General features: G+C 38.6%; 1 protein-coding gene across 2 annotated transcripts in view; it reads left to right on the top strand.

Moving 5' to 3' along the window:
* NUP153 (nucleoporin 153kDa) overlaps nucleotides 1-21,201 on the top strand; it is a 95,470-nt gene that overhangs the window by 48,892 nt on the left and 25,377 nt on the right. The window contains exons 10-15 of one of the 2 annotated variants that reach the window (XM_006860797.1): nucleotides 2,357-2,409; nucleotides 2,643-2,769; nucleotides 14,486-14,623; nucleotides 15,528-15,626; nucleotides 16,281-16,368; nucleotides 19,341-19,466. In XM_006860797.1, the coding sequence (XP_006860859.1) occupies nucleotides 2,357-2,409; nucleotides 2,643-2,769; nucleotides 14,486-14,623; nucleotides 15,528-15,626; nucleotides 16,281-16,368; nucleotides 19,341-19,466 (631 nt within the window). The remainder of the gene's footprint in view (nucleotides 1-2,356; nucleotides 2,410-2,642; nucleotides 2,770-14,485; nucleotides 14,624-15,527; nucleotides 15,627-16,280; nucleotides 16,369-19,340; nucleotides 19,467-21,201) is intronic. The other variant, XM_006860798.1, reaches the window with a different exon arrangement.

Raw genomic sequence — 21,201 nt, forward strand, 5'->3', positions numbered from 1 at the left:
TTAGCGTTTTGTGACACTTGCTGGTACTCTGTTTTCCTTCCTGTCTTACCTTCTCATCTTTGCTGTAGAGTAATTTTTGACCAGGGAGGTCGGCAGCCCTGTAGGATAGGCACTGGACTGTGTGTCTCAAGGTTGGCAATTCAAACTCACCAGTCGCTCTGGGGGAGAAAGATGATGCTTTCTGCTCCTGAAAAAATTACAGCCTTGGAAACCCTATACAGGGTCGCTCTGAATTAGAACTTGACTCCATGGCACTCAGCAACAACAGACTTCGGCTATTTGGTCTCCTATTGATGACTTCTAGTTCCCTTTTTTTTTTTTTTAAATGTTTTTATTTATTATTTATTGTGAATTGAGTGAAAGTAAGTGGACAAGATCATCAGCTTTGTGGTTATCAAATTATTTACTTTGCTAACAGACAAGATCATTAGTTTTATGTTCAACAAATTATATTTTGTTTCATCTCAATGATTACAATCCCCTCCCTGCAGCAACAGTTATCCTGCTTCTTACCTGTGCCTTTCCTTTTACATCTTATATTTCACAAATGAATAAAGCAAAACAAAAAAATATAGGTTAATGTCAATGCCCACAGGGTGTATTCTGAATGTCAGCCTCCGGTTCATGGGCCTAGAGCCTGTAGCGGCTCTTTTTCTCCATGCCATCAACCTCTGCGTTTGGTTCTGCTGTCAGCACTTTTCTAGGTAGGGACCTCATGTTCCACTCATGCTCTTCCTTCTTGATGGTCCTGAGATTGTCTGTTTCTGTAATGAAAGATGAACTACTTCCCTCTTTTAGTTATACATCTTCTTCAGTTATAGTTGTGATGATGACAATGAATCCTGCTAACAGTTACTCACAATTGAACCATAAAATCCTATCACCATTATCCCCCACCCCTTTTCACCAGATCCGTGTGGAAAAGAGGAAAACTATTTAGTGGGTAATCTACCTTACCCACCTCAGTCTGAAATGAAGTATACCCATGAGAGCTTGTAAGCCAGACACTTTGTGCCTTTATAGCCCCCCCCCCATTTTTGATAGCCAATGTCTAAATCACCTGTTCCCATCAACTCAGTGCACTGAGGAAACAAGCTATTTCTTTTTTATTAAGTTTTTATTGTGAATTGAATGATAGTTTACTATCATGATGGGCGAACATCAGCTTTACATATTTCTTTTCATTGCAGTGATTACAATCTCCTCCATGCATCATCATTCAACAATATTTGCTTCTATTTCCTCTTTTTTTTTTTCTTTTCTTTTCTGGCTATACAGCGAAACATTCGGGAATATGTAATCATTCAAACAACCAAAAGTACACACCACAAGCCTGCCCCCTGGCCGTCAGCACACAGCCCTCTCCCTCCCTGAGTCTACAGTCCCCAGCTCCTCCATCTCTCCACATAATTGTCTCTGCCTCCATCTATGGTGTCACTGTTTTTCTGGATAGGGTCCCGCACTCCACTCTTCTCCCCTGATGGTCCCATGGTTCTCTGCTCCTGGACTTCAAGACTAACCACTGCCCTCCTTTTGTTACACAGTGTCTACCTTTACATTTGCAACACACACAGTCAGTCTTAATAGCAATTATTCACTGTTGAACCACAAGAGTGTTATCCCTAGCTACTTTCACCAGCCCCATCTAGACAGGTTGGAAACCACTCAGTGAAGATTCTACTTCCCCTGCACCCTTTGAAACTAGGCTCCCTCTTGAAAGCTTGTAAACCAATCACTTGGTACATTTGTAGTGCCCGCCCCCACCCGCCTCTCATTTTGGATAGCCAGTGTCTTAAGTTGCCCATCCCTGTCAACCCTATGTACCGAGGGGGTGGGAATGACCCTCACTGTAAAGATTTGTTCCCTCTTTTGACCTATTACTTCAATGAGTATAGGTCAAGTTCAGCTATTACATCAATGAGTATAAGGTCAAGTTCATCACATTGTAATGGATTACTTTTTTCTTTCTCTTCTTCATTCTTCCTCTAGTTGAGTTCTAATCATCCAGCCATTTCTAGTTCCTCTTTAATGAAGAGGCTTTTAAGTTGCAGAGAATCATTTCAAAAATTATATAGTTATGTATTTGTACAATTTATACACCACAGTGACATACAAGTAAAAATAGTTTTATGGCTGTTAGGTGTATTTGATCTGTATGCTACCATTTTGTTTAAAAGGCAGTTGAGTTCAGTGAGATGTATACAATTGTACTATAACTCTTGGGTACGGTTTCAAATTCAGGAGTCATAAAAGAATCATGAACTCCTGGATCCAAATATTAAATTTATAGGTGTAACATTTGCTATTAAAATAGAGAAAATAAACTTACCTTGTAAATGTATATGCTTTTTTCTAGACTGGATGTGAAAAATCTATGACATCAGGACAAAACAGAGAGCAGGGAGAAAGGTAATGCTATTTCGCATACAGCTTCACATCCTCATATGTAGATCTGCTAAGGTCCGTGTTTGATTTACATTTACCTGTTTGAAAATCACGAAGAATCGAAGAGAGAATCTCTTTAAACACCAAAGAGTAATTTGTTTTCTAAATCACATTTACCTGTACGTTTAATTATTTGAGAACAGTTTAGTTATGGACTACATAGTAATGTATCAATTGCTTTCTGTTTCTTTACCTAGTGGTTTTTCATACCCAAATTTCAGTACGCCTGCCGCCAATGGATTATCTTCTGGAGTGAGTAGCGGAGGCGGCAAGATGAGACGAGAGAGAACGCGCTTTGTTGCATCTAAACCTCTAGAGAAAGAGGTAGGGTTATATATTTAATACTCTAGAAGTTTTTTACAGTCTTTATTGTGATGCTGAAGGGGTGGGGTGAGGGGAGCTGTGGGTCGGTGTCTGGGGAGACCCAGCACAGGAATAATCTGCTATTGAAACTATACCTGCAGAATGTCTGTATGCTTGTGTTTTATTACCAGACTTCTAATCCATAATACCTAACAAAGTAGTTCCATGGTTATCATAAAGTCATAATTCATTATAGAAGAATTATTAGAAATTGTCAAGACGTTAAATTGGTTCTTCCAAGTATAGTTGTGGCTGACAAAACGAAATTGGTACAGACCCGGATTTGTAAAATGTGGCTGTATTAGAATGGAAACAAATTAGCCTCCCTCCTAGAGAAGACACCACTTTGAGTGTGTCACTCTCCGCAGTCCTGGCAATAACCTGTCTCTAAAATCAACCTCCTCGAAGGGCCTACTATTCCTTTTCCAAGTCTCCCATCCCTGTAACCAGTCCAGTTATTGTTCTGGTACACCCACAGTTTCCAAAGTTGGGTCTGTTCTAATTTTGCTGTGTCAGGCATGACTGAACCAGTTTGAAGCCCGGGAGATTAATATGACCTTTGGATTACTGTATAGATTAGTTTTGTCTGTTTCTTAAACTGGTACATGAATGGATCAATGCTGCATGTATTATCACTTGCCCTTTTCACTTAAGTATCGATTATTTTACTTCACTGTGATATATATCTCAACAGTATGAAGATTTACCAAAATTAATCTATTTAATTCTTAGTGTGCATTTGGCCTTGATTCCTGTTTTTTGTTCTAAAGTTAATGTTAATTTACTTCCCCTGATGGACATGTGTGATACTTTCTCTAGGATATTTATTATCTAGTAATCAAACTTGGATTATTGGGGATGATACAAATCTTCAAATTTATTAGTAGTTGCCTAAAAGCTCTTCTGTGCACTTTACAGTTAAACACTTCCTAGGATCGTTCCACTCTGTCTTTATCCTTTTTATCCTTACTCCAGTGCTTCATTTTACTATTAAGTTTTTGCCAAAATGTAAGTGTAAGTTAATACGGCATTGGAGATTTATTTTGCAGTTGCCTTGTTTGCTGTGGAGATAGGTGGTGTTGTAAAGTGCCGTCTAGTTGGTTCTGACTTATAGTGACCCTGTAAAGGGTTTCCAAGGAGCAGTTGGTGAGTTTGAATCACCAACCGTGTCATTCAAACTGATCTAGTGGTCCAGGACAGTATCTTGCAGTGCCCCACCAGGACATGGTAAGACATGTTTTATATATTTCTTGGCTATTTAGGTTTTCTCTTGTGGAAATCACCTTGGTGTTGTATCCTTTATCCATTTTTGTTCTGTTTTTTAATGTTTTATTGTGAATTAATAGTTTACATGGGAGAACATTAGCTTTACATTCATCCTATCATATCGTTTCATGGCCATGGTTACAATCCCCTCCATACATCATCAACCAATCAAAGGGTGCAAGCCTGCCCCCCTGGTTGTCAGCACACAGCCCCTTTTCGTCTCTGGGTCTAAAGTCCTGAGCTGCTCCATCTGTCCATGTCATCGTCTCTGCCTCCATCTCTGGTGTCACTGTTTCTATGGGTAGGGTCCCGCACTCCATACTTCTCCCTTGATGGTCCCAGGGACCTCTGCTCCTAGACTGCAAAGTCAATCACTCCCCTCCTTTTGCTACAAAATGTCCACCTTTACATTTCCAACCCTCACGGTCAGTCCTGATAACAGTTAATCACTATTGTATCACAAGAAACTTATCTGCATCTCCTTTCATCATCCCTGCTCAGACAGATTGGATAGTACTCAGTGGAGAGTCTACCTTTCTTTGCGCCCTCTGGATCTAGGCTCCCTCTTGAAAGCTTGTAAGCCAGTCAGTCACTTCTTGCCTTTGTGTTGCCCATCCCTGTCTACCCATGTACTAAGGGGGTATAAATGATCCTCGCTGTAAAGATTTGTTCCCTCTTTTGAGCTACTGCATTCATAGGTGTAGGTCAAGTTCATCAAATTGTATCAAATTACTCTTTTTTTCCTCTTCTTTCTTCTAGTTGAGCTCTGATCATCCAGTCATTGAAGCCAGGATAAGTGGGTATTATCTGCAAGTGTTGATGTTCTTATGCCTATGCCCTCTCTTCTTATCAGCTGGATGCTTCACTCTCCACTCTAGTCCTCTGTGGCTATGTCACTGACTCTGGGCTCAAGAGTCCCCAGGTCTTGCCACACTGCTGGCCAACTAGGTCTCCACCCGGGTTCACAAGAGTCTATTGAACGTTGTAGGGCTTAGCTTGCAGCTTCATTGCTGTTTTTCCCTCACTTCCCCTTATCGGTGACGAACGTGGTCGCCAATCAGAGCGTGTATTCCCATTGGGTCTTAGTCTTGGAAGGGGGTTTGCCCTGAGGGGACCTGACCCACTTGGCTTGATGCCTCCTGGGTGAGCAACTTGCTTGCTCTTGTAGTAATCAGGCAGACTACTATATTGTTTTGTATTTTTCCTGTCAGGGTTTCTTTTAAGAAGTATATTCTGTTCTTTCAGCCATTCCAGACTATTCTACTTGTCCTTTCAAGTGGAAGTTTCCTACCTCAAAAGATTCTGAATGGAGTTCAGGATACCCCTGTGGTCTTATGCAAAGCAGAGGCTCCACAGGAATCTTGGTTTCCCTGGCATACCATTATAAAATAGAAAGGAATAGCCAGAAATAGCACCATAGAAAGCTTGTAAGTCCATCTTCTGCTTATAAGTAATTGGAATACCTAAAATGGGGCTACTATGTGCCAGTGAAGGAGGCTTCCTGTGGAGCCTCTGCATTTCATAAGACCATAGGTGGAATCCTGAACCGCATCCAGAGTCTGTTGGATTCTTTTTACCTAGGAACTGTTCTTTATATTCAGACCATGAAAGTTTAAATAAATTGCTTACATCTGTGTAAACCAAATCCTTATTAAGGTGTCAGCCATGTCTGCCACCTCAGAAAGTTCACTTATGCCCCTGAGCTATTTCCATTGCCACCTATCCCAGAAGCAGTCACTCTTCTGATGCTTTTTGACCACATAATGACTTTTCTTGTTCTGAAACTTCTTATGTAACTACAGTCATTCAATATATATTTTAGTGTGCCTGGTTTCTTTCTTTCCACATAACGCCTTTGAGATTTATCCAAGTAGTTTTTATTGCTTATAGTATTTTGTTAAATGAGTATATCATGTTTGTTTATCCATTCTCCTGTTGATGAATATTCATAATAATCATAATTTTAGTTAGTATGAATAGCGGTGCTGTGAATTTTTTTTTTTTGTAGCCATGTTTCTTTTTCTTTTGGGTAAAGAAACACCTAGGAAAGGAGGTGGTGCTATGTTGTGTACTAAATGTATGGCCTTTTATGAAACTGTCAAACTGTTTACCAAAGTGCTTGTGCCATTTTGCGCTCTCACCAGTAACGTGAATATTTCATTTATTCTACATCCTTGCTAATAGTTGATTAAAATGATAAACGTTTTTATAATGTTAGCCATTCTGGTGGCATCACATTGTAATTTTAATTTGCCTTTTTCTTATGACTGATAATATTGAGTCTTATTTTACTTATTGGTAATCCTCCTTTGTGAAGTTCAGATCTTTTGGCCTTTTAAAATTTAAGTTGTCTTATTATTGAGTTGGAGGTTTTTCTAAATTCTCCAGTCAAGAGCTTGTCAGATACATTTGTTTTATAAATATGTTAAGCTTTTATAAAGTCTTAATGTATCAGTTTTTGTTTTATAGTAGTATTGTGTTCTGCCTTGAACTAAACTTTTGTCTCTGCTGAGGCCACAAAGATAGTTTACATTGTCTTCTAAAAGCTTTTTATAGTTGCTTTTTATGTTCTTTTATGGTTTCCCATTAAAATTCTTACTTGACTCATAGAATATTAAGTATGCTTAATTTGAAAAAGGGTGTTTATTGCTTTCTAACTTAAATGTTATGGTCAAACAAAGATTGAGATCATCTTTTGAAATGTTCTTAGAATTATTTCTTATGCTAGCATATTGCTGCTTAATGAATCTACTACGGTGTGCCTTTCCAAAGAGCATATATTCTGGAGTTGCTGAATGTAATAAAATATAGATATTAAATAGATACAGTGACTGTAGTATTTCTTAGACTTGCTGTTAACTGAGTTTTTTACTTGATCAGGTTAGTCTATTGAGAGTTAAAATTGCTAATTATTTGGTAAATGTGTCTTTAAAATTTTTTAATTCCTTCAGTTTTTGCTCTGTGTATTTTGAAGTTCTCAAATTACAATGTACAAAACCATGTAGGCTTTATATTTACTCTACTACTCTAGTCATTATGAGTCAAAAAGCAACTCAAAGACACCTCAACAACAGCGTATATAGACATAAATGTAAGTTAATGGGAGACATTAAAATAGGCGGTTTTGAAAACACCGATCCAAGTACAACTTCCATCAATTCCTTCTTATTCTCTATTCAGATAAAATGGCAGAATTTCAAAGAATCTGAATTTATTGAATGGTATTAAATAAATTCCCTATATTCTGCTTTGTAAGTCCTGGCTTACATTCAATATACTCATCTTTCTTTGTTTTTAATTCCTGGTGAAATATCTGGTTCCTCTTCTCCTCTGTGAGTTAGAGTCATTCTGGCATTCTTAGTAGCTACTATTACATGTAGGCTCAAAAATATTTGTCCAAGTAAAATCCAATGCTGAGGAGAACTTAGCATACATTTGCAATAAATAACTAGATCATCTAGTTCGTCATTTGTAAGTCCCCTTAATGGTATGGTCAGTAGATACTGCTATTTCTTGAGGACCTAAGGATCGGTCCAAAAGTATTGCTACTAAGGTTCTAGTTTGTACGCACACAGGTTTATCCCCCCAAACATGTTTACATGTATCTTTATAATCTATGGATAGCTGCAGACACATAAAATAATAGTTTTTAGATGGATCAGACATTTTAGGGAAGATCAGGATGAGCCAAGGAGAGGCGGGAAGACCATCAGTCTTGACCAGTGAATAAACTGTGGTTGAATTCCAGAACCTGGTAGAAGAAGACTTCAACATTACCATTGATGCGATAGTTACTGAAGTTGGGATCTCACATGGTTTGGCATTTTAAATCTTTCTAAGCCTCTCGTCCTCAGCAAACTGTGGCTCGGTGAGCGCCAGAACCATTGGAGGAAAATCAGCTAGCTCAAAGAGATGATGTTTCCATTAGTCTTTTAACAAGATTAGAGCTCAAGGTAATTTTTCTGTAATCAGTTATTGTTGTTGTTATATGCCGTGGAGTCGGTTCCGACTCACAGCGACCCTGTACTGGGCTTCCGAGGCTGTAAATCTTTATGGGAGCAGAAAGCCTCATCTTTCTCTGCAGAACAGCTGGTAGTTTTGAATTGCTGACCCTGAGGTTAGCAGCCGGATTCATAACCACCACGCTACCAGAGCTCCTTCTGTAAACAATATGACTGAGTAACTCTTAGATTTACCCATATGATCCAGAGAGCTAGGTTCCATCAAAGCAGTAGCTTCTGAGGAGATCTGCTGGGCCAGGTAAATTCAATTCAGAGAGGTAGGCTTGTGACGATCATGGGACTTACTGTGAAGAAGTTCAAAAAAATAGAAAGCCACATTCGTGAGACAGAAAAAGGTCAGGAAAGTTACACTGAGGAATTGTTTTTTCTTTCATGACACTGAGCTTGCTCATTCTTTGAGAAGGGTAGTAAGGACTCTCTTGTGGGAATTTTGATGGGAAACCTTCCCCCACTGACCATTCAGTCTTTTTTTTTTTTTTTAATTTTACATAGAAGAACATTAATTTTACATTCATCCTATCGTGTATCATTTCATTGCTATGGTTACAATCCCCTCCATGCATCAAACAACCAAAGGGTATATACACTACAAGCCTGCCCCCCGGTCATGAGCACACAGCCCCTCTCCATTTCTGTGTCTAAAGCCCCCAACACCTCCATCTCTCCACATCATCGTCTTTGCTTCCGTCTCAGGCATCACTGCTTCTCTGGGTAGGGTCCCGCTCTCTGCTCTTCTCCCTTACCCCCCTACAGTCTTGATCTTGATCCTTCAGACTTGGTGTTTAATAATGATTTCAGTGACTGTAGCAATGCTTTTTGACTTGCCCTCCTTGTGTTGATTATGTCTACTCAATAGGTGATCTCTTTTAACATGGATTAATGTTAACGCTCGTTTAAAAAAAAAAAAAAACTTTGAATGTGCACCTTTACATTGAAATCTATTTTATCTGGTGTTACTACAACCACGTTATACTTACTGAAATGTGGCTTCTTAAGCTTACTATTTGCAAGGTACATCTTTCTCATCCTTTTACTTGCAACATGTGTCTTGAAAATTAAAGTAAATACCTTGTAGAGTGCATATTACCGGACTCAGGACAGTGTGGATAGGCCTGTCACCTGTTTTACTACATTTTAATTGGAATGATTAATCTGTTTACATTTACTATAGTTGCTGGTAAGACTGGAAGAAGAGCTACCATTTTTGATGTTGTTTTCTATTTTTCCCTTTTGTTTCTCTTCCTTTCCTGTCTTCTTTTGTACTAATTGGATACTTGTTAAAATTTCATTTTAACTATGTCTTGCCTTTTCAGCTCCACCTCTTTGCATTATTTAGTTCCTATTGTGATTATATGTCCTTAGTTTTTTTACAGTCCTGTTTTTGTTACTATTGTAACATTTCCTATACAATAATTCTCTTTCAGTTGTGTAACCTCTCTAGTATTTTATGTTACTCTTGTCACTTATATTGCATGTAAATCTATGAAATCACATGCACATGATTTTTGTGTATGCCATTATTGAAATAAACGTACACATCCAAAAAGAAGAAAGAACTAAAATTAGCACATTAACACGGCATCTACAACAATTAGAAACAGACCAACAGAGGGAACCCACAGCCACCAAAAGAAAAGAAATCATAAAGATTAGAGCAAAAATAATTGATATAGAAAACAGAAAAACTATGGAAACAATCAACAAGACAAGAATCTGGTTCTTTGAAAGAATTAACAAAATTGACAGACCATTGGCAAACCTAACTAAAGAAAAGAGAAGACACAAATAACATGCATTAGAAATCACATGGGTGATGTCACAATGGAACCAAAGGAAATCAAAAGGATAATAACAGAATATTATGAAGAGTTGTACTCCAACAAATTTGAAAACTTAGAAGAGATGGATACGTTTTTAGATAAACATGACCTAAACTTATACACACAGTGAAGTAGAAAACCTGAACAGACCCATAACAAAAGAAGAAATTGATCAGGTCATCAAAAGACTCCCAACCAAAAAAAAGCCTAGGCCCAGATGGCTTCACAGGTGAATTCTACCAAACATTCAGGGAAGAGCTGTTACCAGTGCTACTCAAATTATTCCAGAATATAGAGGAGGATGGAAAACTTCCTAATACATTTTATGAAGCAAGTATAACCCTCATACCAAAACCAGGGAAGGACGTTACTAAGAAAGAAAACTATAGACCAATGTTCCTCATAAACATAGATGCAAAAATTCTCAACAAAATCCTAGCCAACAGAATTCAGCAACACATCAAAAAGATAATACATCATGATCAAGTGGGATTCATATCAGGGATGCAAGGATGGTTCAACATTAGAAAAACGATCAACGTTATCCACCATATAAATAAGAAAAAAGAATCACATGTTCATATCAATAGATGCAAAAAAGGCATTTGACAAAATCCAACATCCATTCCTGATAAAACACTTAACAAAATAGGAATTGAAGGAAAACTCCTCAACATAATAAAGAGCATATATACAAAACCAACAGCCTACATTACTCTAAATGTTGTTGTTGGTCGCTTCTGATAAGTTGGTTCTGACTCATAGCACCACTGTGCACAGCAGAATGAAACACTGCCTGACCCTGCTCTTCTTGCTCACAATTACTGCTCTGTTTGAGCTCAGTGCTGGTGCCACTATGCCAGTACATCTCCTTGGGGGTCTTCCTCTTTTTCACTGACTGTCTTTATCATGCATAGTGTCCTTCTCCAGGGACTGGTCCCTCTTGACTACATGTCCAAAGAACAAGAGGCAAAGTCTCACCATTCTTGTTTCTAAGGAGCATTTTTGTTGCACTTCTAAGATTTGTTTGCTCTTTTGGCATTCTATGGTACTTTTCAGTTTTCTTTGAAAAAGTTTGATGTCCAACTTTCCCACGCATGTGAGATGATTGAAAATACCATGGCTTTGATCAGGCACACTTGCTCCTCAAACTGAGGTCTTAATGCAGTAAAAGTGCCTAATAGAATATGCTTTTTGTAATTTAAAAAAATGTGACTCTAGTTTTTGCTTGCTTGTTGATATACTTTGTTTTGTTTTGAAGATATAACTTAGGATAGGGACAGGCAACTTAGACATTGGCTACTTAAAATGGGCTATAAAGACACAAAGTGACTGAGTTACAAATTTTCAAGAGGGAGTTTAGTTTCAGAGTGTGCGGGGGAAGGTAGAATCCCCACTGAATAGTTTTCATCTTGTCTACACAGGTCTCATGAAAGGAGATGGGGATAAGATTTTTATGATTCAGTAGTGAGTAATTGTTACCATGACTAACTGCAACTGTCACAACTGAAAACGTAGAAGTTTTGTAACAAAAAGGGAGAAGTAGTTGTTCTTACATGCCAGGAACAGAGAACCCTAGGATCATCAAGAGAGAAGAGCATGGCGGAATGTAGGACCCTATCCAAATCAATGTTGAAAGAAATACAGCCAGAAGGCTCCTTGGAAGCCAGGATGACCAAACTTCATCTCTCATATTTCAGACATGTTGTCCCTAGAAATCATTTCCTGGAATTGGAGGAAGACCCCCAGCAAGATGGATTGGCACGATGGTAGCAGCAATGGGCTCAGGTGTAGCAATAATTGTGAGGTTGGTCCAGAACTGGGCAGTGTTTCATTCTGTTTTGCATAGCTTTGCTATGAATTGGTACCGACTCTATGACTCCTAACAGCAGCAGCAATCCCAGCTTTGGAGTCCTGGTGTGGTACTGTGGGATCAGCACTGGGCTGCAAACCACAAACCCACCAGCTACTCCATGGAAACCCTATACAGGAGTCAGTATGAGTTGGAAATGACACAATGGCACTTTAACAGCCTAACAGCAGTAGCCCAAATTTTAAAACAAAGGACCAGAATTTTTCATAGAGTGATTATTACACACTTCTCTGTAATATTGTTCACATGTATATTCGTTTGGGGCTTTATAGACTGCATAAGCTTTGCATTATAGATGGAGTTTTGCTTAAGTGTGTAGGTAGTCAATTGCAAACTAACCATGTTGTATAGCCAACAGTTCAGTTCATTTTACATACTTCATTTTTTTAAAAGCCAGTTATAATATACTGTATGTTTCCACCCTTGCTGTAATTATCCTCATTTATGATATGTTCCAGAATTTAAAGTATTTTATGTGAATTGAGTCAAGGTTACAGAACAGATCATCAGTCCACACATAATCATGTTACTGCAATGATTGCAGTCCCTTCTGGGTACCATCAGATAACAGTTTTTGCCTCTCTTCACTGTAACTCTAGCATTTCTCCTTGTGTCTTCTGCTCCCTTCATCTTTCCTGTGTCAACCCCTTCTCGTTGTATATTTCATTCTCCATCATCCAAGTTAACATGTCTATCCTCTCCCAGTAAATACATTTCCCTTCCCACCTGTTGCTGGTAACCATTACAGAATATTTCATTTTAACAAGAAAACCTTTTCTTAACTTTTTACAAAAGTGGTCTCGTACAGTATTTGTCCTTTTATAATTGATTACTCTCAGTTAGCATGGTATCCTCCATGTTCATCTATGTTATGAGTTATTTTGCAGGTTTGTCATTATTCTTCATGTTGCTTAGTATCCCACTGTGTTATGTACCAAAGTTTGTATTCATTCTGTTACTCTCATCACTTGCCTGGTACATTCAATCCCTTTACATTTGTCATTTTGCTGTGTTTGCAGTGTGTGTGGTGGTATTAGCTTGTTTTTTCATATAAATTTCTGACCTGAGTTCATAATGTTTGTTATTTTAATATTTAATAAATCTTTGTGATTTTCATTTTTTTATTTGGATATGAAGGCATAATAATTTTCTTTAATTGATTAATTTCCCCCCTGTTTAAAACAGTCTGTTTTATCTTGAAATCTACTCTACTTCCTTGCTGTATGTAAGTTCTTTATCTTTATTGTAGAGGTTCTGTATTGCATGTCTGCCTAGTCTGCCATTCCTGGAAGTCCACATTTTAATCTTCCCACTGCTGCTTCTGGAGCCCTGGTGTGGTGCTGTGGGCTGGTGCTTCAGACATCAAAGTTGTTAGAACTTCAAGGTTGGTGCTTCAAGCTCACCAGCTGCTCCTTGGAAACCCTATACAGAGTCGCTATGGGTCAGAATTGACTCAGCGGTACTTAACAACAACAACTGCTTCTTCTATGAGTGTTGACTGTGGATTCAGACACAACGAAGTCTTTAGCAACTTCAATTTTTTTCTCTATTTTTTGTGATTTACCGGTCCAGTTGTCTTCGTTTCATTGAGCTATAATTTCAGGGGGTTTTAACTTGATTGAGCTCAGATTTCAAACTGTTTCCTCAGTGGTGGCCACAACTGCAAATCTGTACTCTTAGTTGGCTACTTGTTGCTGCCTTACACGTGAGTAGTTTACAGGCCAGCCAGAAGCTTGAGCAATTTATATGTATCTAGACTTTGGGATTGCCCCTGCATTTGTAGCTACTAGCATTATCCCCTACTAGGACTGGCATTATATCCTCTGATTCCTCAACTAGGAGATTTGCAGATTGCTCTCTGAATTTCAACTACCTGGTGACAACAATTTACACAAACTCAGAAAACGGGAATCTTATTCAGTGCTGTTCCTCTCTTCCCAGTATCTTTAGTTTCTGCTTGATTTTGGTTGGTCTCCAATGTTTCACATGCTTGCTTTTTCTAGTTTGTCCAAGTAAATTTGCCGGAGCATTGGTCAAAAGCAAAGTGTAGTCTATTATTAGCTGACGCATAAATCTTTTTGTTTGCTCTTAATCAGGTCCTTTCTAACTTGGGCATTGTTTTGCTGTTGGTGGTTTAAAAAACCAGTGTTCACTAAGTTTAATCAGTACTGCGGCACAGTGGATAGTGCATTGGACTTCTAGCATTCTGTGAGAGATTTAAAGGTTGTTGGTTCGTGTCCTGCTAGAGTCAAACTTGATTTCTGTAGTTCTGGTGTGACACTGTAGGATAAGCATTGTACCACAAGGTCATCAGTTCCAATCCATATGCTGCTCCTTGGAAACCCTATACAGCGTTGCTGTGATTGGCACTTAACAACAAGGTTTATTAAGTGCTTTGTTTTCTTATCACATACCACGTAGGACTTTGTTTCATATTAATACCGAAACTGTGATACAGAGCAAGAATCTTACCTTTCTGTTTTGGTTTCCAAATTCACGCGACTCGGTGGCACAGCTAGAATTCAAATTAGTTCATTTTCTTGATTCTTAAGAAACCACATCATAGCACTACATGATGCTACCTGCCTTGTGTTCTAGATTTACCTGTAAATAGATTCATTCTATAAGAAAATGACTAGAAATAAAGCAAAGATAATATTAAAATATGTGATTATAAAATATATTATGTATTTTAGGAAATGGAAGTACCAGTATTACCGAAAATCTCTCTACCAATTACCAGTTCTTCACTGCCTACCTTCAGTTTTAGTTCTTCTGCGATTACTACTTCCTCTCCATCACCCATCAGTCCTACACAGTTATTAACAAATAAGGTATAAAACCATTCTAAATGAAGTTGATGTTTGTTCTTTTCTATTATTTATTTTAAGAAAGTCTGATCTTTTATTTGTGGAGTCCTGGTTTGGCACTGGGGTAAAGCACTGGAACTCAGTCAGTTTGAACACAGGTTGGCAGTTCAAACACCAGGCACTCTCTGGAAATCCTATACAGGGTCACTGTGAGTCAGAACCAACTTGACTGTACTAAATAATAATTCTTTATTTAAAGCAGAGTGATTGTTTTTAGTTACTCAGTAAGAAGAGAGAAATCTAAATTTAACCTCCCCTCTCTCTCTCTCTCTCTCTCTCTCTCTCTTTTTTTTAATATACAGATATCTCGGATTATGTGATAGTAGAATTGTTCATTTCCACTAGAGAAAGATGACTTTAAATTTGTTTCCAAACCAGTAGTATTAACATCTTTAATCTGCTCCTGACATACGCTTTCTTCCTGGCTTATACTTTTTCTGAGCATACACATAGATGTTATTTTCCTCCTTTAGCTAAATGGCTACCCCTATCTTAGTGTGTACATTCTCTTCCAAGAGAAAGCCAGGTGGGCGCTGTACGCTAAGCACTGACTACAGCTTCCAGGTCTGCAGTTCAAACCCACCAGCTACTCTTGTAGGGGAAAGATGAGGCTGTCTGCTCCTGTAAAGATATGCATTCTGGGAAATACTATCTAGGGTTGCTGTGAGTTGATATTGACTCAGTAGTATATAGTGGGTTTGGTTTTGTTATATATTTTACAAATTAAAGTGTTTTTCAAAGACTGAAAGGAAAAAAAATGCTTTTGGTTTCTTTGGAATAATTGATTTGTTTAAGGTCAATTTTATTGTCAATTTTTTTTTTCTAAGTAGCTCTTTCTGTGTCATTTCTTAATAATTTGGAAAACCAGGTACAAATCAGCTCTCCGGGTAGTTCTGGCAGTCCCATGTTTAGATTTTCATCTCCAATTGTAAAATCTACTGAGGCGGATGTACTACCTCCATCATCTGTAAGTAGCCATCAATGAATGTTTGTTGTTCAGGCAGAATTTCAAGGCTATGTTGGGATTTTACCAACTCTTAGCTGTTGTTCCAATTTTGATTTCATCAAATCTGTTTCTTACAATTTGTAGAAAGAATTTAGTTTTCCGAACACTTTAATGAATGAACACCTGAATATTCTCCTGGACATACATATGCATATATACTTATGCACATGCATTTCCCCCGTGTCATTTGAAAATTAAATACAAGCTTGATGTCCCTATACTTTTCCCAATATCGTCAATGAAACTGGGCTTAAAGTTTTTTTGTTTTTTTTTTTTTTGCATATCCACATATAGTTAGTGTATCCAAGATATTTAACATTGATGTACTAATAACGTAGTCCGTATTCAGATTTCCTCATTGCCTAGACTGTCTTTTAGTAGTTATTTTGTTTCTCTTGGTTCTATACTCAACCAAGAATCATACTGCATTTATTTATCATTATCTCTGAAATCACCTTCAATTTACAAATTTCCTGTGCTGTTTAAAGTCCCATAATATGGATTGATTGTTTCTCCATGATGAGATCTGTCTGTATATACACCTGAGAGAATATGTGGCATTGGTTTAAAACAAAGTCGACACTTGAAGGAGGGTGCTTTTTCCTGTCTTCACAGATTGGATTTACGTTTAGTGTGCCTGTTGCAAAAACAACAGAACTTTCTGCCTCCAGTAGTACTTCAGAATCAATCAAAGGTAGTTCAGGTAAGTTTTTTTATTTTTAAATCCCATGAATGTTTACATAAAATAGTCCCATGAATTTTGTTACCTCATACTCCAGACATATAAAGGTCTCAGGTTTTGGGTCATAATGGTGAACACATATTGTGGGAGAAAGATGGGTAGGTGGGGGCTTATGTTGCGAGATACTTTGTAGGGATTTTCTTTTGATGGACTGTGTAGTACCGTGGAGTTGGTTCTGACTCATAGTGACTCTGCACAGGGTTTCTGAGGCTGTAAATCTTTGTGGGAGCAGAATGCCTCATCTTTTTCCTGCGGAACCGCTGGTGGTTTTGAAGTGCTGACCTTGTGGTTAGCAGCCCGTTTCATAACCACTACTCTACCAGAGCTCCTTTTGATGGATTATGTTGTTGTTGTTAAGTGCCATCGAGTTGGTTCTGACCCACAGTGACCCTGTATAGGGTTTCCGAGGAGCAGCTGGTGAGCTTGAACTACCGACCTTGCAGTTTAGATGGTTTTTCAGTCTGGTGCATTAATCCACAGCGCCATACCAGGGGTCCTTTGATGGACTATGTTATTGTCGTGAAGTGCTGTCGAGTCCAGTTCCGATCCATAGCAACCCTGTATAGGGTTTCCTGGAAGCAAGCAGCTGGTGAGCTTGAACTGCCGACCTTGCAGTTTAGACGGCTTTTCAGTCTGGCGCATTAACCGACAGCACCACACCAGGACTCCTTGATGGACTATGTTGTTGTTGTTAAGTGCCATTGATGGACTATAGTATCTCATAAATATAAAGTTAAAATTATTTAAAAAGTAGCCGCTTACCTCAAATAACCTTCTTTCACCTTTGTCAATGTGGACAAAATTAGGTACTTTGTTATAAGTGAGTATCTTCAAGAGATTTGCAATTAGCTGCTGACCTTAAAAGTTGGTGGTTCAAAATTACCCAGTGGTTCTGTAAAAGAAGGGTCCGGTATGCTGCTTTTGTAAAGATTGTCAAGTGTTGTAAGATAGTTCTGACTCATAGAAACCCTCTTATAGTGTTTCCAAGGAGTGGATGTTGGGATTGAGCTGCTCACCTTGCAGTTAGCACCACACTAGGACTCTTAGGCCAAGATTAAACTTCCGCTAGAATGTGGATAGCCAGATTTGTTGCTGTTGAGTCATCTCTGCCTGAATGGCAACTTCATTTATTACATAGTAATACTGCTTCGTATGATTTCCTTGGCTGAATACAGAGTGTTAGGAATTGGAGAAATATCTAGGCTGAGTTTCTAAGGTCAAGAATTTCAAGCAAAACCCAAATTGCAGTAGGAAAAACAAAAACAAAAACCGCATTTTGAGCAAGAATGTTGTACCCAAGATAAGAGAGCAAATGCCAGGAAGCACTCGGAAATGAGAGAAAGTGTGACACAATTTGCCTTTGCTTGAATGAGTGCCTAATAAACTGAGGCGTGAGAGGCAGCTTTGCATTCTGAAGCGTTCTGAATGCCACACTAAATAGGCTGATGTTTTCTGAACATAGGAGGGAGACGTGGTCAGATTTTTATATGAGGGTGGAGTCACCGCACTGTATTGTATGACAGTGTGCGTGAGAGTGGGGTGCTCTAGGCACACACCTCAGCTGAGGGATTGCTGCTGTACCTAAAAGCGGTTCTTAGTGTAAAGTTATGGCCCTAAAAAGAATTTTCCCTTCAGTAGATGGTTAAAAAACCAACAACACAGAAGTAAGCAGTGTCTTTCGCATTGGGTGATCTTGAAGATAAGTAATCATAATAGAGTAATATGAAATAAGAAAAATCACTGTCTTTGCAATACTGGTAACTTTTTGCTGAGTAAAAAAATCCCTGTTTAAGAGAAAGCATATTTTATATGTGCTTCTGGTAAAAACTTTCCTTCCCAATATTACTATGAATTTAAAAGTTGTTGGTGCAATTGAGTTGGTTCTGACTCTTAATGAATCCTGTATAGGGTTTCCAAGGTTGTCCATCTTGGCAGGAGCAGAAAGCTTCATCTTTCTCCTGAGGAATTGCTGGTAGATTTGAACTGCCAACCCTGTGATAAACAGCTGAATGCATGAAACACTACATCACCATGGCTCCCTCAAATTAATATTTTTGGGCTTTCATTATGAGAAAAGGCATTTAAAATCCCCAGTTTTTACTGGTGCTTTACTAATGGTAACTGAATGAGTAGCACTTTGTTGCTACAGCTTTGTGTTTTATTACATCTGGAGAGACTTCCGAGGTTTTTAATGAGACTGATCAACTTTTAAAATTGTTTTTTATGCAATCAAATTAAAATACTTCATGCAACTTGTCCCTAGCCAGTACTTCCCATTTTATGTTCTTGCGTACCAGTGGATTCAGTGGTCAACAATCATTGAGTGAGGGAAACTCTGTGAGAGGAATGCTAATGCAACTCAGTTACTCCTCACCTTTTGATATGGTGACTTTTTGTGACACCTGAGAAAGGTTGACTTTGAGAGGAAAAAATTTTGACTATTTAAAATTTTTCATATAAAATATGTAACAAAACATTTGCCATTTTAATCTTTAAAAAAAAAAAAATTAATTGTGAATTGGTTTACAGAGCAGATCTTGAGCTTTATATTCAAGAAATCATATACAGTTGAGTGCAATGATTACAATCCCCTCCATGGACTGAGAGTGAACAGTATTTACCTCTTAATCCTCCACCCCTTTAGAATTCAGAGGCGTTAATTGCCTTCACTGTTGTTATACAACCATCAATACTGTCCACTTGCAGGTGGTTTTAATAGAAACACAGTCTCCTTAAATAATTGCTTCCTATATTCTTCTACCCTCACGACCCTGGTAACCACTATTACATTTTTGTTTATGCTTTTGCCTATTCTGAGTATATCATATAGTTTGGTAATACATAGTATTTGACCTTTTATGTATTTATGCATTTAACTTAAGAGTCTAATTGCTTACTCTTGACATACTCTTTTACAATGAAAACAATTGCAGCACAAGATAGCACTTCAGTGCACAGTACGAGCGGTAAGAAGAAGCTAGATGAAGATTGTGAAGGCCCCTTTAGACCAGCAAAAATCCTGAAAGAAGGAAGTGTTCTAGACGTTTTGAACGACCCTGGTAAGACAACAACTGCCCTTGGGATAGTCAGATGTCTAAGTGTCAGGTGTGCTTTAAAAAAGTGTGACTGATTTGGTAGGAGGCTGTCTTTTGATTATGGATATAGTTGGATGTAATTCTTATAGGGGAGAAATGTATTAGAAACCCTGGTTACTAGTTTGGAATTTAAAGACTATGAAACATCAAGATATGCCAACAAGGAATAAAAATTTAAAAACCTAGACATGTTGTTATCTGATGATTTGATTTCCTCAAAGCATTGGACTACTTTGTTCTTGTCACATTGTTCCTCAGTTGTGGTGTGTGCATACACATGTAACATGGTTGAACAGAAAGCGTTTTTGTGAATTGTACCATTTTTAATACATAGGGGACAATACTGAGTTGATAAGAAACGTGATTTAAAGGTTTTTGTTGTTGTTAAAGTGAAGTTGAGTCAGCTCTGACTCACAGTGATCCTGTATAGGCTGTCCGAGACTATAAACCTTTGCTGGAGCAGAAAGCCTCATCTTCACCCATGTAGCACCTGCTGGACTCAAACCACTGGCTTTGTGGTTCTCAGTTCATTGCTTACCCTACATAGCCACCACACTTCCCAATTTAAAGGAGAGTAGGTAATAATTCGAAGGAGATGAGTTGAAGTCCTCAAAAAGGGATGGTTTTGAATTCTAACTTTTAAAGAGGATGTTCAGAATTTTCAGTGTAATGTGTACTTTCTGAATGTAAAGCTGTTCATCAGATAGCCTCATAGCTCAGAGAGAACTTAAGTTTTAGCAGGCAGATGCGTCTTGTCTAAGTATACACTACTCCTCACTTGTCCACTAGCTTGCTCTCCTACATTTTGCATTTACAACAAAAAAATTCTCAGGTGGCGCCTCTAATAGCCCAGGCCTGGGTTCATTCTCTGCCAAACACCCTGAACAATACATTGGAACCCTGGGAGAGGACTAGGGTACATGAGGAATGGCAGCCCACCATCCATGGGATTCCTTCTGTACGTCGGCAACATCTGGGTCCTACCACGGAGGGCACAGGGTGCGGGTGGGACAGTGCAAGGTCATAGGCAGAAAGGGGAGGCCAAGCGAAGGTCTGGAGGTGCCACTTGGGGATCAGTGAGGGTGGGAGAGAATACAGCTGGGTGGAAGACAAGAAGGTCACCATCCTCAATCCCTCTGGGTCCCTGGGGGCATTGGCATTGATGATGGAGCATGGCCCCAACTCTCATTTAACAAGCTGATCTTTGTTATCTAAGTGAGGAGTGGATGTGTTTGTTTTTATTTTTTTAAATAAGACTAGCTGCATCAACAAGATTTTAATAAGTGTTCAGGTTGCTTTTGGTCCAGCTCTTCCATTATTGGCCAAGTGGCATCATTGAAGGACTCAAGTGTGGCAACAGTAGTGAGGTTGGCCCAGGATCAAGCAGTGTTTCGTTCTGCTGTGCTTTAGTTAAGGTCGTTGTGAGTCGATGCCAACTCTGTGACACCTAATAACAACAACTTCCATTATACAGATGAGCATACAGCTAGTTGTTGTTATTGATGTTAAATACAGTGGAGTTGGTTCCGACTCATAGTGACCCTGCACAGGGTTTCTGAGGCTGTAAATCTTTGAAGGAGTAGAATACCTCATCTTTCTCCTGCAGAACTGCTGGTAGTTTCGAACTGCCGACCTTGAGGTCAACAGCCCAATTTGTAACCACTACACTACCAGAACTTGTAGGTATTGAATAATTGAA

Source organism: Chrysochloris asiatica, unplaced genomic scaffold (genome assembly GCF_000296735.1).
Source record: "Chrysochloris asiatica unplaced genomic scaffold, ChrAsi1.0 scaffold00040, whole genome shotgun sequence".
Classification (NCBI taxonomy): Eukaryota; Metazoa; Chordata; class Mammalia; order Afrosoricida; family Chrysochloridae; genus Chrysochloris; species Chrysochloris asiatica.